Raw genomic sequence first — 18,549 nt, 5'->3', positions numbered from 1 at the left:
TAATGAAAATAGTTGACAGACACTCAGCTGCTTCTCCAAACGTGTTTTCCTGGCCAGGCCAGCAGCCACAGCCCCTCTCCCCTGAGCGCAGGAAGGAAGGTGTCCTTGGTGACGAGGGGACAGGACCCCCGCACGTGGAGAGCCCATGCATGGCCTCTCCAATGAGGCTGCCACCCCTGTTTATACTCTCTTGCCCCGAAGAGTGATTAGGAAGCATTTTTAAAAAGGGGTTCACTATTTCGAAACATTAGCTTGCTAAAATCAGGGAAGATTTTTTTCTCACCTAAACTGGGCCTTGATATTGCTAGGGCTTGCCGATCTGGTTTGGATTTCCTTCTCTTGCTTTTCCCTCAGGATCCTTTCAGCAAGCAAGAAGTACGTGGCCGTGATGTGGTTGTACCTGTTGGTTTCCAGAGCTCTGAGGAAAATAAGGGGACAAACATCAGCCGCATCAGCAGTTTGCTTTTTTACAAGCAGAATTGACTTTTTTTTTAAATTTAGGTATAAGCAAATGAAATCCAATGACCTAGAATCGTTAAAATTATGAAAAAATACAGACAAGAAAAAAAACCTAGCAGTTATTTAGATCACTCCCGAAATTCTAAAAAGCAACTCTATAAAAATGTTCAATTTATAAGAAAAATCCAAAATGTTGATAGCCGCTGAGCTAGGTATCCGTTTTTGACACATAAAAAAGGCAGCTTTCCAAGAATGTATGCATTATCCAAAAATGCAATTTGGGTGTTGAAGTGTGTTCACTTATTAAACTGGCTCATGTGCTGCCGTCAGAAGTAGGAAATGGCTGTATGAATGTGTACTGAGACACTAGCATCAATCAGAAAAATTAGGAAAGTTTTTATTCTTACACTGCATTTACTGGCATTTTAGACATTAATGAATTATGAATGTATCAGAGAGACTGTCACTAGCCTCCTCATTGAATAAAATCAATGTATTCATTCATCCATTTCAAAAGAGTGCTTGGAGCACCCAGTGTGGGCACGCACCCTGCGGGCCAGAGGCCAGTGAGGCGCACCCACAGGGCACACGGACACCCGCTCTCCTGCAGCCGGCCGGCCCGGCACCTGCACACGCGCAAACGGGCCTGCCGGGCGCAGACACACATAACTGCCACGGGATCAATCTGTGAAAACTCATAACGCAACTGCAAATCTGTAGAAATGTGTATTTAAACCAAAATTTTGAACCTGGGCTTTTTTGTTGTATTTTGCTTTGGGTTTTTTACCCCCCAAACTAGGTCCTCTTTCCATCATACCTGCTTCATTCAACAGGTTAAATAACTTTTAATGTTACATTTGTGGAAATACTTCATTTTTTCTAAACAGGCCCTCTTTTAGGAATAAATCATTATTAAAACAAAGCAACAGCAGCTATAATATTATCCCTAATTCCAGACTTGTTAGGTTATTAAAAACTAGCTTTGGTTTTAAGGGCCTTGACTGACAGCCTTGTGTCTGTGGGGTCCAGGCTGCCGCAGCGCTGGAGGGCTGGGAGGTCTCACAGCACGAAGCAGCTGGCAAGAATACCCAAGCCACCAGGCACAGCGGTGGCCCCTAAAATGCCACTTACAACAGGGTGTGACTGGCCTCGTGGACAGGCCCTGATCTGCAGGCTGCACTCTGCCCCATCCCCCCGGCCCCCTGCAAGGACCAAAGGGAGACACGGCAGCGAAGGGGGTACTGCTGTGGGTGAGACACGCCCTGGGATGCAAAAGAGGCCATTCCAACCCAGCCCTGTAGGCAGCAGGAGGCCACAGCGCGTGCTGATGCTGCCAGCAGCGGTTTCCTTGTTCACTGGGACAAGAATGAAAGCGACAGACGACAAAGCCTGTGGGAGGCGCGGGGCCAGGAGCCCTAGAGATGAGCGGCCTGACCCCTGCCAGCCGGGAACCCCACCTGCTACGGTGCCCACAAGCCTTGACACGTGAAGAGGAGCCCATTCCAAGAACCCAAAGCCCGGGGCCCTGCCGATGAGCGCCACATACTCTACAATGGCGTCCCGGTCCGCTATGTCCCCGAGCACCATGCGCTGGATGATGCTGTTGTGCTCCTCCTCCGAGAGGTTTTTGTAGGACACCAGGGGGATGTTATACTTTGTGGCTGGCGAAGGGTCCACTCCCTGAAGCCAAGGATGATTCTCAATCTCTTCTAAGGAGGCCCTTCTCTTGGGATCTCTCTGCAGCATCCGTGTGATCAGGCTGGAAAGGAAGGGAAGTTCACGGTTAGAACAAACTGTTGGAAGGGATTAGGAATGGTGGGTTATTTTATTAAACAGAATTGTTTCCCGCATTTAGACCAACAATTTCATTAGGTTCACTGGTGGTGGTGGTGATAGTGGTGTGGCAGATGGGAATAAAGAAAACTCAGTGCCATCAAATTAATAAACAGAAAAATACAACTGCCGGGTATGCTGATAAGCCGCACAGCTTCCTATCATCTAGAATTAACTCTAGGTGTCAACATCTGTCCTTGAACTAACTGTGGCTTACCACATACCAGAACCAGCTATGATGATCAGCAATGGCATACATAATAGAGCACATGAGCCAACTTCTGCTGTGTGCTCAGGTCATGATCTCATGGTTTGTGAGATCGAGCCTGCTTGGGATTCTCTCCCTCTGCCCCTTTGTCGCTCTCTCTCTCAAAATAAATAAACAAACATTTTTTAAAAACCCAACAATGGACAATTTTTAAAAATTAAAGAGAATTAGTGAATTCAAAGACAGAGCCAAAGAAATAACAGGCTAAGTCTAACATTGGTAGACTAAGAAACAGAAAATACGAAGAGATGAAAAGACAAGGGCGACAAAAATGAAAATACCTAACATACATCTAATCAGAGTTCCAGAAGGGAATGAGAAAATGGGCAAGAAACTCTATTTGAAAAGGTAATGGCTAAGGATTTTCCAAATTCATGGAAAAAAACAAATCCTGACCAGGAAGCCTAACGTATCCTAAGCAGAATGAACAGAAGCTCTTAAAGCAGCCTGAGAAGGGAAAAATCACCTGTGCAAGAACAACAGAAGGCTGAACAGCTAACTTCCCAATAGCAACAAGACATATCAGAAGGTGTGGAATAATATCTTCAATAATGTGAGAAAGAGCACATGTAACATAAAGATATTTTCAATGAAAAACTGAGAAAGCGGATCACCAACAAATGCTCATCAAAGAAATTCTAAAGGGTATAATTTTGGCAGAAGAATGTGATCCGAAGTAGGATATACAAAGTTCTTATGAAACACCTCGGTAATTCTAAACAATTTTTTACTACATAGAATAATACTGTAGAATTTGTGGAGTTAAAAAAAAAAAAAAAGGTTACTGAAATATTGAATGATAAAGTATTCTAAGGATCTTGTGTTGTTCAGGAAAAGAAGAAACATAAGGATTAACTATCGATTTTATTATATTAAGTATACAAACATGTATGTGTGTATTAAAACAGACAGACTGTAACTTTCAAGCCAGTTGAAGGGAAAGAGCCAAATAAGGGGAAAAAGAATTCATTGATCCCAAAGAAGGAACAGACAAAAAGAAAAAAAAAGAAAAAAGAAAAAAAAAAAGAAAGGAGGACAAATATGAAGCATATAAAAAGAACATAAATACATCTACATCTTGAGTGAACACAATAAACATGAATGGGATAAACTCTCTGATTAAAAGACAAACATCTTAGATGTCTCCCAAAACAGCTCCCAGCTGTTAAAAAAGATGTACTTAAAACCAAGATGATGAAAAGTTTATTTAAAGGAAAAGAACAGAAAACTGTATAGCACACACAAATGCTAACTGAAAGACGACAGGTTTGGCTAGCTACAACTAGGTAATACAGATTAACCTTAAGGCAAAAAGCATCATTAGAGATAAACAGTGATATACAAGTTCAGTTAACCAGTAAGATACAATTTGTACCTGGTAACATTGCCTCAAAACAATCAAATCAAAAACTGACCAAACTCCAAGGATAAAACAATAAATCTACCATCACAGAAGTGAAAGAATACCTTAGTAAGTGATAAGTCAAGTAATTAATCAAAAAGCTCAGAACAAATGTATGTAATATTAAACAGCATAATTAACAAGCTTGATCTTAAGGATTTATATAGAACTCTGACCCCAACAACTAGAAAATATACATTCTTTTCCAGAACAAAAAGATCATTTATAAAAATTGACTTTATGCTATGCATTAAGCAAGCCTCAATAATTTGAAAGAAAAAAAAACCAACAATAAAAAAACTAGTTATTATATAGATTATATTCTTGGACCACAATACAATTAAGTTAGAAATGAAGAACAAAAAGCTAACTACAAAAGCCTATACAAATGTACAGAAATGTAAAACACCCCTCTAAAATCTTACAGGTCAAATAAACCATTTGAAACTAGAAAATCCTCAGAACTGAATAACAGGTCTATAAATAAAAACTAGTAAGATGCCAGAAAAATGGTCTAAGAAGGCAATTTATAGCCTTAACTCCGACATTAGAAAAGGAAAATTTGTGAGTATCCAACATAAGAAAGGAAAAAAAAAGGAGGGAGAATTAGCCCATGAAGTAGGTAGAAGGAAATAATACAGATAAAATTCACAACATAAAACAAAAACTACAAGTAAGTTAATAAAGATAAAAGGCAGTTCTTTGAAAAAGCCTAATAAAATTAACAACCTTCAGGCAAGACTGATCAAGAGAAGGCAAAAACTATCAATACTGGAATAATAAAGGCAAAATCCACATTGATCTATACACTTTACAAATATAATCGGAGAATACAAATACTTAAGGCCAATAAACTTGAAAAATTAGATAAAACGAGCAAGCTCCTTAAAAAAACACAAGCTAGCAAAATTGATATAAGGAAAAAGTAGAAAAATGAATGGTTCTATGATTATTAAAAATAATTCCTCGAGCAAGGAGAAACAGAGAACTCTTCTAAGACATTACAACTGTTCTAGTTCTTACGCTGGATAACAGGTTCTACCATTGTCACATCGTTAGTAGATGGAGAAGCCAGTATCTGAATCCAGAGAGTCTGAATATGTAAATTCTTACCCATCCACCAAACAGCTAAAGATGGGGCTCCACTTGGAGAAACGATGTCTCAAACTATCAGGTTTTCTTACCAGCTGATGGGAAAAACTCAAATCTTTGCTACTACAGCAAAATCCTTTAAGTAGTAGTAGCTATAACCTCAGCTGAACTTACTTAAAAATATCACCCATTAAACACACACACACACACACACACACACACACACATACATATAAACATAATGTCAATGAAATACTGAACTTCTAACATTTCTTTTATATTTGTCACTACGCTTATCATAGAACTATAAAGCACTCTAAATTCCAAATAATCAACTTGAGTGTACTTTTGTTTGCTGGCTTCCCACAGTCATATAAACCAAAACAGAGGTGTTCTGTCAACTGGAGAGAGCCATGTTGTACATAAAATCATGGGACACATTATGTAAAACTTAACACGGTGTGTTGGTGGGCTATTTCAGGAAAGGAAATGCCTTAAGTTTTCTCTGGAATTTAAAATAATTCCAGGTGGTCTTGCTTTTTTGCTGATGCAAAAAGAGGAAGGTGGTTCCCATGGTAATATCCTCATCTCAAGTGAGTGACTACCGTTCCCGGAGGCTGAAGAGGCATCCAATGCATTTCTTGAAAACAAATATATTTAAGAAGCAGACTAATACATTTTGTAACTCGAATATTAAATTTCAAATCATATTCTGGGGTTAACCCCCACATACACTTAACAAAAACAAAATATCAAGTTCAAAAATTAAAGGACCCACATGCTTAGGGTATTGAAATCACCTCAAATTTTTCTGCCATATCAATAAACTAAAACTTCTGGTTTTTATACGAGGTGCGTAAGTTTCCACATTCTTTTTTTGTTTTTTACTTACTCTTTACACTCTTTGGACACGTGGGATGGTACTGTATATTTGCAATCCATGATCATGGTCAACGTTTCACTGTCATTGGCCTCTTGAAAGGGTGGCTGTCCACACACCAACATGAAAAGGATCACTCCCAGGCTCCAAATATCTACAAATTAAAAGGTGGACTGTTAAATACCGGACGAGTTAGAAAACCACAAACACTGAGAAGAGCAAAGGTAGACTAACAAGATTATTTTATTTGAATAGTGAAAAGCATTTATATCTCAAAAAAAATTTTACGGAAGAAAGCTTAAACCCCAATAAGGCAGGGATGATATCTGCCTTGTTCACTGTTTCTCTATTCACTTCAGCCACAGGGTGAATGGTCAATAAATGTTCAACAAATAATCAACTAATTCATTAGTTCATGACAAGACCATCAAGTGGAAAGTAACTATCAAATAGGTGCCCAAACCACTGGACAACAGACTGCTATTCTTCTCATGACATTATTTATCAGAGAAAAAACCATTAATACTCTGAGACACGAAAAAGATCTTGCCTAACATCACCATTATCTCAGTTGTTCTTTACCTTGATCCCGGTTAGATAGCCAGATGATATAAGTCATAGTCATAGTCATTTTATAGTTAAGAAAATTAAAATTCAGAGGGGACAGAAATATTTCCGTGTTGTCAATAAAGAAAAAGACAGGTTATACGTTACTTCCAAGGCCAGAGCTAAGTTTGAACGTTTAAGTAACCAAGAGGCACACTGTGGGTTAAAAACAGCCAGAAGCTACTTAATACAGCACTGGAAAAGACAGCCTTTTCCATCACTGTGAGGATTTCAGCAAAGGCTGGGCAGCTGTCTAACATTCTACATAAGACATTCCTGTACCGACTGTCAGTACAGACGAGCTGACATCTGAGGACCCTCCCAACTAGATGTAGCACTAGACTGACTCCTACAACTTCTTGCCATTAAACAACAAACTCACCAATCAGTTGGAAAAATGATGGTTTTTCAAATGAAAAAAGGATGACTCCATTTAGGAAGGATAGCACAAATCATTCATTCACCCCAGAAAGTATAGACATGACGACATAAACATTCATATAACAAGAGATGAATTCAAGAAGCACTTTACCACAAAAGGCCACCACAAAGAATGGACAAGCAAGCCACGTGGACTTTGTCCTCACATCTGTTAATACTCAACTGCTATTTTCACGTCAGCTCAAACACCCAAACTAACATAGGATCCATATCATTTTCCAGCAGAATCATGATCTGTTAATAAAATACCTTTTCCTTGGTCCAAACTAAACAAAGAAGGCAATAAAGGAGAAACCCAAAAGTTATAAACACTTGTGATTTTTTTTTAATATGTACAATAAATTTTACTAAGGACACTTCAATGGAAATTAGTGACAGAGATGGAAAAGTCTACTAAAATTAAAACACTGCATCCTTAAAACAAACCATTCTTACACACAGTGATAATGAAAGGGACCTAAAGAGCATTCAGTTTAAACCTTAAGCTCTGCACTGTCCCCAAGAGGCCTGCCTGGCATTGCTTACAGGATGCGTGAATCATGAGCAAGCTGGCTCCACTCACTGACCCGCATTTCTTTACCTTGATCTTGGAATGCAGAGGGCCAGCCCCATGCAGTCAAACGGTCTGAGTAATGGCGGCTAGCTGCACCTGTTCTTTAAACATCTGGTAAGAAGAATTTATAACCCCAGTTCTGGCTGTAACTTAGTAAGAATTTCAAAGGACATTTACATAGTTGATGTTTAACTTACACCCTCTTTGAACAACCTGAACCTTTTTTTTTTGGTGATCTGTCCCAACTCCCAAGCCACTACTGTGAACAAACGGCAATTACATTTATTCTCCCTTTAATGCATGTGTCCCTCCCTCATTTTACAAAGCAGTTATATTCTAGAAATTCACTATAAACTCACCTTTTCAATGATGTTCATTATATAAGGAGGGAAACACACCACATTTCTGTTTATTTTTGGTTCATTTATTTATTTTGTGTTATTTTATTTTTGGCTATCTCTTCCCAGAAGAAGTGAAAGGGATTTTAAATGGCTTGCAATAAAAACGCGTAAACATAAAAATCAGGGTAGTTAAAATAAAAACTTTCTTCTGTTGTTCAAATATTGACCATGTCTAAGACTACTACTATAACCAAGCCTAACCATTAATAAATACATACGTATCTAAGATACAATAAATTCATGTCCTGCCATGTAAATCCTACAAACAACAATTTTTATAAAATGAATCTGGTTACAGGATTTCTTCTACCATCTCATACTTTAACTGTGGATTAACTAGTTTTTTAGTTTTTTATTTTCTCTATGTTAAATTGAAGATGATACCTGACAGTGCAATTACACAAAGCTTCTGTTTTAACAGTATAGCAAATCATATAAATATCAACTAATAACTACCCCAAGTTCCTATTTGGTTACAGAAAACTTTCTGTTAAATATCAACCTCAAGGGGCGCCTGGGTGGCTTAGTTGGTTAAGCGTCCGACTTTCGCTTAGGTCATGATCTCGCGGTTTGTGGGTTCGACCCCCGCGTCGGGCTCTGTGCTGACTGCCAGCTCAGAGCCTGGAGCCGTTTCAGTCTGTGACTCCCTCTCTCTCTCTGACCCTCCCCTGCTCACGCTGTCTCTCTCTCTCCTAGAAATAAATAAAACATTAAAAAAAAAAATTAAAAAAAAATATATCAACCTCAAAGGTAAAAAGGAAGTCCAACTCTTTGGAAATGTTCTCTGCAGGATCATTTCCCCAGGCAAACTCACACACTCTACTTGCTAGGAAGTGGTGCCTGGTTAGAAGAGTGAAGGAGAAAAATAACATAAATATATACACTGCTTCTGCTGCTTCCTGTCAGAGACCAAATAATTTCTGAACATACAAACGCTGAATATTCGAGAAATGTGGAAATATAACTTTGCAAAGCTAAGTGCCGTCCCGTGAGGATCTAAAACAGAGAAGAGTGGCGGTGCGGGCACGGGAGCTTTAGGATGGGCAGCGACCCTCTCCCTGACTATTCAAGGGCCGCTTACTCCATTTACTTATTTTCCAGACTTTTAACTTCTCTTATTCTACTTTCTGTCTTTGAATGATTTTACTTTTCCATACTGAGGGCCAAAGGAAAGAGAAAATCAGTCACTAAATAAACACAAAGTGGTGTGACTTTAACCAAGCTACTTAAACGTGTGTCTCCACTGTTAAACAGGAATAGTAGCAGTCGTGCGCTTCCCCTTGACGCTGCTGTGGGTATTGACCAGATACAAACCGAATCCATGCCGAGCACTCGGCACAGAGCCCAGCGCATGTTCTCAGGAGGCTGCACTGCCTCGCCCTCACTCATCTGTGGTGGGTGGGCACCGCCCCTGAACAGTGGGCACAGAGATGGTGGGGGACACCTTTGCCCCCAACGCTGCCCTCCCAGTTCACTGTGAGACACAGACAGCAGATAGCTCAGAAGGCACAAAGCCAACAAGAAAAACTAGCGGAGATGAGCAGAGAGGCACAGGAAAGGCCTCTTAGTAACACAGCTACAAAAGGTGGTAATTCACAATCCGGGATCCGCACGACAAGCCATGTGGTATTACAGGACTAAGAACGGCAGCAATAAAGATTATTACTTCCCCCTCAAACGGGGGAGGGAGCTGGTACAAGTCTTAATAAAAATTCATTTTTAAGATTTTTTTATTTAAGTTTATTTATTTGAGAGAGAGAACAGGCATGCATGCACAAGCGGGGGAGGGGCAAAGAGAGGAAAGAGAGAATCCCAAGCAGCCTCCATGCTGTCAGCACAGAGCCTCATGTGGGGCTCGAACTGTGAGATCATGACCTGAGCTGAAACCATGAGTCAGACGCTTTACCGACTAAGCCATACAGGCGCCCCTAAAAATGCATTCTTGTGAATATGTTCAAATATCTTTTTCCATTAGGAAAAAAACCTGCTTATAAAACTACACACTCCCAAGGTACACATCATAGACTCAGCCTGAGATTCACCAAGTCTTTATGGGGGATAGATGGGCATAAGGGGAGAGAAAGAGCATGGAGTGGGGAGTTTATATTATTTTTTTATTTTAAAAGACGTAATGGAACTGTCTCTTCATACTATAGGTACACAGGCTAACAGATATCAACCATCTGAAAAATGAAACTTAATTGCTGGTACTACTATCTGAACCATATGTTTTGACTCCAGACCCAGCTATAGGCCCTTGGTTAATAAAAAATGAAGAAAATATCACTTAATACATATAGTTCCTTTGGTTGAAAAAAAAAAACACTTCCAACTTATGGAACTGTGAAGGGGTGGAAAGACAAGTCATTGTTGGTATAACGGCTGGGGGTTACCGGTCCCCCTTACCCGCAGCTCTCAAGCTGCCCAAAATGAGCTGTGAAGTCTCCTTCAGCTGCTAACATTCAGTAGGTCAACTTGACATGACACACTGTAATCATGCCATTTCTAGGGGTGGAGGCGGAGTTAATACTACTAAAGTCATTTAGGCAGATCAAAATGAAAACAAAACAGAATAAGAGAACATACTAACAATCTGAGGAAAAGCTACTGCCAAAGGGTAGGCGGGGGTGGGGGGGCGGGAGGTGTCATGACTGAGAGGTTTCCTAAAAAATCATTTCTGAAGTGAATTATCTAGAGAGAAAAAAAAGAGAGAGAGAGAGAGAGCAGGGATTAGAAAGTAATAAAAATGGGAAGTCCAGAAGAAAAGTTTTAGGCAGAAACCTCTATTTTTTTTCTTCTGGCTTTTTTTTTTTTTTTATCAGTGTGGCCATCAGTCATAAAGGCAGCAAAGAATGTTCTAAAACCACTACAAATGAAGTACAAAACAGCACCTTTTACAGCACCACTTAAAACCGGCAGAATTTATGCAAACACTTTTCAGCTCCAACTGTGGTTACCAGCAACTGATGTCTGACCCAAAGCCAACGTAGAAAGCAAGGCTTTCTTAGAATAGCAAGTACTGTTACAGAAGCGTGTAGGGCTCAGGACTGTTTCCTGTATGATACGCAGAGCCTTACGGTCTCCTGGGGTGAATTCCTTCCTACACAAGAGGCTCTCCAACCGCATTCAAAACCACCTAGAGCTCTGGTTACTGAAGACTCTTGTTCCCAACTAGCCAGCGGTTGGCTCTGAGGCGCCCAACTAGAGACCCTCTCCAGGTGGTCTTCTGAGCTAACAGTGGGAAGAGCGGGGCAGACAAGGAATGAAGACTTTGGACAAGCCCATGTTTTAGGGCATCTACATCATTTCTGGTTTGACCAACACTCTGGGTAGAAGCCACTTTTTTATTATTTCACAAGCCATCATTTCTTCTCTTAAAAACAAAGCTAGAAGGGGGGGGGCGCCCGGGTGGCTCGCTCGGTTAAGCATCCGACTCTTGATCTAAGCTCAGGTCATTACCTCATGACCTCGAGCTCCGGGTCAGGGCATTACACACGGTCAGTGTGGAGCCTGCTTGGGATTCTTTCTCTTTCCCTCTCTGTCCCTCTCCAGCTCGTGCTCTCTCTCTCAAAATAAACAAACTTAAAAAAGAAAGTGAGAATGAATGCCATCACTCATACCTGCTTCAAAAAAGTTCTTTCCCACACCTGAATCCACCTGGGGACTTCAAAAATCAGTGCTGTCCAAGCTGAGCTGACCACTTCCTCCCCCAGCCTGTCTGCCTCACTTGGGTTCTAGCGCAGTCTACACCACCTCCACCTACCCAATCAAAACCCAGGAGGCAGCCCGGACTCCGTACCACATGGGTCCTCTCACTTTCAGGCCAGGAAGACCATGCCAGATCCAGCATGGGCTCAGAACCCTCACAGGCTCCCACCACTGACCGTCGGCCCCCTGAGACCTGCCCCCCCCCACACTGCCCTCCAGCCCGGCAACCAGGCCGTGACCGCAGTGAGCTGTAATTACCAATGTTTTCCTCCAGGGTTTGAGGTCCCTGGAGGGCAGCCTGCGTCCCCTGCACCCTCAGACGTCTGCTGAACAAAATGAACCGAGAGCTAAAGAAAAGGCAAATAACTTCTGCAAAGACTGTTTGGGTAGGATGCCCTAAAAGGCAGCTGCAGCGGAGGTTTGGGGTATGGCACCAGCAGACAGTTACGAATGTCTTCCAAATAAAAGCTAAGAGGAAGAGGACAGTAAGTATCCGGAGTGGGGGCAGAGGGGTATCAGTGAACACCAGCTGCGGTGTGTTTTAGTGAGGGGTTTAATGCCTTGTGCAAACTTGTTTTTTCAAGTCAAAAGAAAACAAGAAAAAGTTCTAGGAGTCCAAAGGTTATCAAACGTGTGGGACTGCACATGTTCCCAAATCCAACCCGACAAGCAGCAGTCACCCTTCCAACTCCCCCCCCACCTTTTTTTTTTTAAGAGAGAGAGGGGGCACCTGGGTGACTCAGTCAGTTGAGTGCCTGACTTCAGCTCAGGTCATGATCTCACAGTTCGTAGGTTCAAGCTCCCTCATTCATGCTCTCTTTTTATTTATTTATTATTTTTAATGTTTTATTTATTTCTGAGAGAGAGAGGGAGAGACAGCGTGAGCAGGGGAGGGTCAGAGAGAGAGGGAGACCACAGAATCCAAAGCAGGCTCCAGGCTCTGAGCTGTCAGCACAGAGCCCGACATGGGGCTCGAATCCACGAGCCGTGAGATCATGACCTAAGCTGAAGTCAGGACGCTTAACCGACTGAGCTACCCAGGCGCCCTCCGCATTTTCATAAATCACCTTACAAATCTGCTTTTTGCGAACTTCATAGATGAAGAGCAGAAGACAGGCCCACCTACAATCATATAATCTCCTTCAGTGTGGCCTAATGGAAAGAGCATGCCTGGCCTAAAGCATCAGAAAGACCTGGGTTCAAATCCTACCTTGGCCATTTAATTAGTTCTGTATTCTTGGCCAAGTGATATCTGCCTTCTGGGTCTCTGAGTTTTCTCTTCAACCAAAGGCAGACACCACCACTCATCTGGTCATTTCTGAGAGGGTGTCTGGGGCAAAGGGTGCTACACGTGTCATTGCAGAACTTGGAAAGCTTGATAAAAATCCTTTCCTCTAAGTACAGGAGTGAAACCAGTAGGGAGAAGCAAAAGGAATTTCATACTTTTTATTCAATATACCTCTGTACTACTTGAATTCTCTTACAAGAACATTAATTTATGGCTTGTAAAAAAAGTCATTAAAAATGAGCTGTGCTTAACAGAACTTTACGAAGTGTACATACTTCAATGGGCTAAGCAGACGCGCCGGTAATAACAAAAGCCCACTCGCTGCGACAGTGATTCTCAACCTGCGGGTCTGGGGACACTCGGAGTCCGTCAGATTCCCTTAATAAATTCACAGACCAATCTCTCCACAGCATGAACACTTACAGTAGGAATAACCTTAGTTTTAATTTTTAGCACAAATAACTTCTGTCAAGGACCAAAAATACTTCAAATATTAAACTCTGGGTCTCGCGAAGCGAGGGAAGGAGTCAGGTCAGTGCTGCTGGCCATTTACCCTCGAGTCCCATTTCTCTGCTTCAGGACACACCCAAGGGTTCAAAGGGGCAGGGAATGCCGAAGCCAGGCCCCCCTACAGTACAACCACCTCAGGGACAATTCTGAGATCGGTTTCCAAATCTCCCCCCAGCCAGAACAGGCCCTCCAGGTATTCCTAAATGCCCAGGTGAGGCAATAGTCCACTACAAATTCACGACTTTCCAAACTTACACCTTTTAAAAAATACCTTGTGAAAACTAAACACTTCCTTTTACAAGCTTTTGGGAAAAATCTCTAGCTTTTGTCCAATTTTATTATAACACTGGCCACAAAGTCTAACGTTCCTATTTTAGAAACACTTTTCCAAAGTGGAAACAAGGGCCATCAGCACGGCCGCACGCACACCCGCACATCCTCCTGCTATGAATTTAAACACGGATGCTCTTCGGAGCGAGGAGCCACTGCTATGGACACACAGCAACTGGAAATTTAGTTTTCAGACGTGACTTCACACTTCAACTCTTCACAAGAGTGTGACTGATGCAAACCTCACAAGTAGAACTCTGGTCTAGAAAGGAGGAATGCTGAGATTTAGCATCAGATCTAGAAACGCCCAATTCTATTTGTCTAGCCAAACAACATAAACCACACAGACTGAGGAACTGCATGACTCGCACTTTACACATGTGAAGTCTGCTCGATGCTTCAGTTTAATAACTGGCGGAGTACTACGATGTTTTCTTAAGTTTATTCTAAAAGCATTGAGCTTTCTGCATGAGGCTGAGGTATGCTAACGCTAAGACAAATACACAAGACACGAAAATACCAGTTAATAAAAGTCACCTGCATATGCCAAGCCCCATGGGTTCTCTTTCTTTTCTTTTTTTTTTTTTTTAATGCTTTATTTATTTCTAGGAGAGAGAGAGAGAGACAGCGTGAGCAGAGGAGGGTCAGAGAGAGAGGAGTCACAGACTGAAACAGGCTCCAGGCTCTGAGCTGGCAGTCAGCACAGAGTCCGACGCGGGGCTCGACCGTGGGTTCTCTTTCAAAAGGCGCACAGCGTTTAATGCAACACACACAGTTTTCTGGGTGTGGGGGATAAAAGTCAAATGAAGTTTGCCCTTTAACACAACACAGCATTACCCTAGAGTCCCCAAAAAGGTTTAAGCTTGTCAAAAGACTTTTTTAACTTTCTCATTTGAGGATAAAGAGGAAAAACAAACTTAAAATAGTGGATCTGCCGTAACAAGATTCAAAATTCAAAATACTGGTTCTCGAAAGGTTTGATTTTGGCTAGTTCTCCATACATAACACCTAAACAGGCATGTGGTTGAAAAGTGTATACAACTTCTTTTCCTACATTACAAACAAAACAAAACCAAAAAACCCAGCACGTTCTATCTTTGTAGGAGTTACAATAAACATTCAACCTGATTGGTTCCACACAGGATTATGACTTTCAGATTATTCCTCCATATTAAAACTTCAGCTAGAAAGTTCTCTCAAATATAACCACACATGTCCCAGTTTTTACGTTAACATTTCCTTCTTTCAGATTATGAGAGTAATACATGTTTAATGAGAGTAAGATTCTATTAGCGGCCTGCGGAAGGCTCCCACACACTCATCACCGCCACCATCTTTAATATCCGCCTACTGGACAAGCAAAAACATGACAGCTCCGTTTTCACTTGTACTATCCTGATTATCTTTCCCCCATTTCTTCAAGGTAGCGTTTATATACCCTGGAAATCACCATTTCTCCTACTTCCAACAAATGCAGCCATGCAGTCACTGTCACAACCAAGATATGGAGCAGCTCTATCACTCCAGAAGGGTCCACCCTGCCCCTGGCAACCACAGCTCTATTTTCTGCCCCTGGAAGTCTTACGCATAAATGGAATCCTACAGTTTGTAGTCTGACATGTTTAATTAATGCATCTGAGATCCATCCACGGTGCTGCACAGGTCAATAGGTCATCATTAGTTATTGTTGCAGTGATATTCCATTGCACAGACGTTCCAAAGCTTATTTCAGTTTGGGGCAACTATGAATAAAATCAATAAAACCATCTGTGTACAGATGTCTGTGCAGACTTAAATGTTCATTTCTCTTGGGTAAATACCGAGGCAGGGGTGAGCTGGCTGAGCCCGTTAGTGTATGTGAGCTTCGTAAGGAACTGCCTAATGACTTTCCACAGTGGCTCTAAGATTTTTACATTCCCATCCGCAAAGCATAAGAATTCCAGTGCTCCATTCACATCCTTGCCAGCTCTTGGTACTGGCAGTTGAAAAAATTCCACCCATTCTAATAGATGTAGTTTAGTCTGCATTTTTCCTGATGACTAACAATGTGGGTCATCTACATGTCCTTATTTGCCATATTATGCCTTCTTTGGTGAGTTGTTTGCATCTTTCATTCACCTAACATTGGGCTGCCTTTTAATTTACTGAGATTTGAGAGTTCTTGTTTTATATACAACCTCTAAGTAACAGAAAAAAAGCTTTATTTAAAAATGTCATATTGATTGTATTCATATTATTTCCTGACAAGTTTCAGAAGCTTTTTTAAAAAATTACTTAAGTATAGTTGATATTCAATGTTATATTAGTTTCAAGTGTAAAACATAGTGATTTGACAATTCTACACGTTACTCAGTGCTCATCATGAGAAGTGTATCACGATACATTATTACAATGTCACTTGTACTTTCCATTTCTGTGACTTACTTATTTAAATGTGTACCTCTTAATTCCCTTTATCTGTTTCACCTCTCCCCCCACCCACCACCTCTCTGGCCACTTGTTTTCTGTATTCAAGAGGCTAATTTTTTTTTGTTCGTTTTGTTTTTGAGATTCCATATGTAAGTGAAACTTTCTCTAACTTAGTTCACTTACTATAATACCCTCTACGTCCATCCATGTTGTTGCAAATGGCAAGATCTCAACTGTTTTTTAATGGCTTAGTACTCCATTGTGTGTGTGTGTATACACACTACATCTTCTTTATCCATTCATCTATCAATAGACCCTTAGGTTGCTTCCATGTCTTAGCTATTGTAAATACTACTGCAATAAACATAAGAGTGCATAAACCTTTTCAAATTACTGGGTTTTTTTATTCTTTGGGTAAATACCCAGCAGCAGAATTACTGAACCATATGGTATTTCTATTTTTAGTTTTCTGAGGAACCACCATACTGTTTTCCACAGTGGTTGCACCAATTTACTTTCCCACCAACAGCACACAGGGGCTCCCTTTTCTCCCCATCCTTGCCAACACTTATCATTTCTTGTCATTGTGATACTCGCCATTCTGATCGGTATGAGGTGAGCACCACTGCAGTTTTGATGTGTATTTCCCTGATGATTAGTGGGGCTGATCATCTCTTCACAGGCCTGGTGGCCATCTGTTGGTTCTCCCTGGAAAAATGTCTGGTCAGGTCCTCTGCCCATTTTTAAATTGGACTGTTTGTGTTTTTGGTGTTGAGCTGTATAAGTTCTTTATATATTTTGGAGCTATCATTTATCATTTGCAAATGTCTTTTGAGTTTTGAGTCTTTTTTATATATTCTCTATCAAATATGTGACGTGCAAATATTTTGTCCCAGCTGGTGTTTTAATAATATCTTTCAAGAAGCAAGAGTTGAGGGGCACCTGGGTAGCACAGTCGGCTAAGTGTGTGACTCTTGATTTCAGCTCAGGTCATGATCTCACAGTTCATAAGATTGAGCACTTGATGGTGTAGAGCTTGCTTGGGATTCTCTCTCCCTCTCTCTGATCTCCCCCCCCCCCCCCCCCAGCTCTCTCTCACTCACTCTCTCTCTCAAACATTTTAAAACCAGAAGCAGGAGTTGATTTTTGTAAAATCCAATTTATCAAGTTTTTCTTTTATATAGATCATAATTTTTACACTGTATGTAAAATAGCTTTGCCTAAGTCAAAGCTACAAAGATCTTCTATGTTTTCGTCTAGAACTTTTAGTTTTACATTTCACATTTAAGTCTATGATGCACACTGAGTTTTTGTAAGTGTATAAGGAATGGATCAAGATTCATTTTTTGCATATGGACATCCAATTGTTCCAGTGACACTGTTGAAGACTACTTCCTCTTTCTCCACTGAATTGCTTTAGCACTTTCATTGAAAAATAAGTTGATCATTTATGTGTGGGTTTATTTATGGACTGTACTCTATTCCACTGACTTATATGTATACCCTTTTGTTAGCACCATATAGTCTTGATTATTGTTGCTTTATACTAAGTCCTGAGTACTCCAGATACTTTTAAGGTTAAACTTTTCCATCTTTATTGGTTATTTATATGAATCTTTTAATGAAGTCTCTTTTAATTTGTCTTTAGTAGAGTTCCTCATTGATTTGTAAGAGCTCTTTCAATAATAAGAACAGTAATCATCTATATTGCAAATTATTTCCCTGGTTTGTTTCCTAATTACAATTTCTAAAATAAATATATGTGCAACATATCCATAAACTGGAATCAAACCATATCCATACACTGGAATCAAATCTATCATCTTTTCCTTATGATTCCTGTTTAGAAAGGCCAAATATTCACCTTTGAGGAGGTGGTTTAATTCTTTATATACAAATCCTTAATTCACCTGGAATTTATCTTGACACATAACACAGATAGGGATCTTTCATTCCTTCTTCTTTATATGTTTAACTATTTCCAATACAATTTATTAAATAATTCCTCCTCGGATGCCTCCTGATAATTGAGGAAGTTAAAACTATTAGAGTCTGTTTTTCTACATCACTTACAATCACCAGCTAAAGAACCATGCTGAGATATACTGGTGTCCTTGCGGGCATCGGTCCTTACACTAAAGGGCCACAAAGCAGACACTGATACAAGTATTCAACAAATGTGTGGCACCACTCATTGCCAGGCACTGTGCTAGGTGCTGGGACATAATCATAATGAGAACTTGGAGGTTGGCAACAAAGGGAAAATGTCCAGGACAGATGACACTACTGCCCATGGTGCCCTTTGTCACAATTCATCTCTCTTCATTCATTTGCAGAGAAAATAATGACCATCTGGCTTATAAGTGATG

At 40.7% G+C, this 18,549-nt stretch overlaps 1 protein-coding gene across 2 annotated transcripts in view; it reads right to left on the bottom strand.

Moving 5' to 3' along the window:
• Positions 1–18,549, bottom strand: part of SNRK (SNF related kinase) — a 58,227-nt gene that overhangs the window by 7,412 nt on the left and 32,266 nt on the right. For both annotated transcript variants that reach the window (XM_039253734.1, XM_039253733.1), the window contains 3 exons: positions 5,947–6,088; positions 2,006–2,218; positions 284–418 (listed from right to left, as the gene is read on the bottom strand). In XM_039253734.1, coding sequence (XP_039109665.1) covers positions 284–418; positions 2,006–2,218; positions 5,947–6,088 — 490 coding nt within the window. The remainder of the gene's footprint in view (positions 1–283; positions 419–2,005; positions 2,219–5,946; positions 6,089–18,549) is intronic.

This window comes from Hyaena hyaena, unplaced genomic scaffold (assembly GCF_003009895.1).
Source record: "Hyaena hyaena isolate Hyena2069 unplaced genomic scaffold, ASM300989v1 scaffold_459, whole genome shotgun sequence".
NCBI lineage: Eukaryota > Metazoa > Chordata > Mammalia > Carnivora > Hyaenidae > Hyaena > Hyaena hyaena.
The sequence above is the reverse complement of the archived record's forward strand: the minus strand, read 5'-3'. Positions and strand labels throughout refer to the sequence as shown.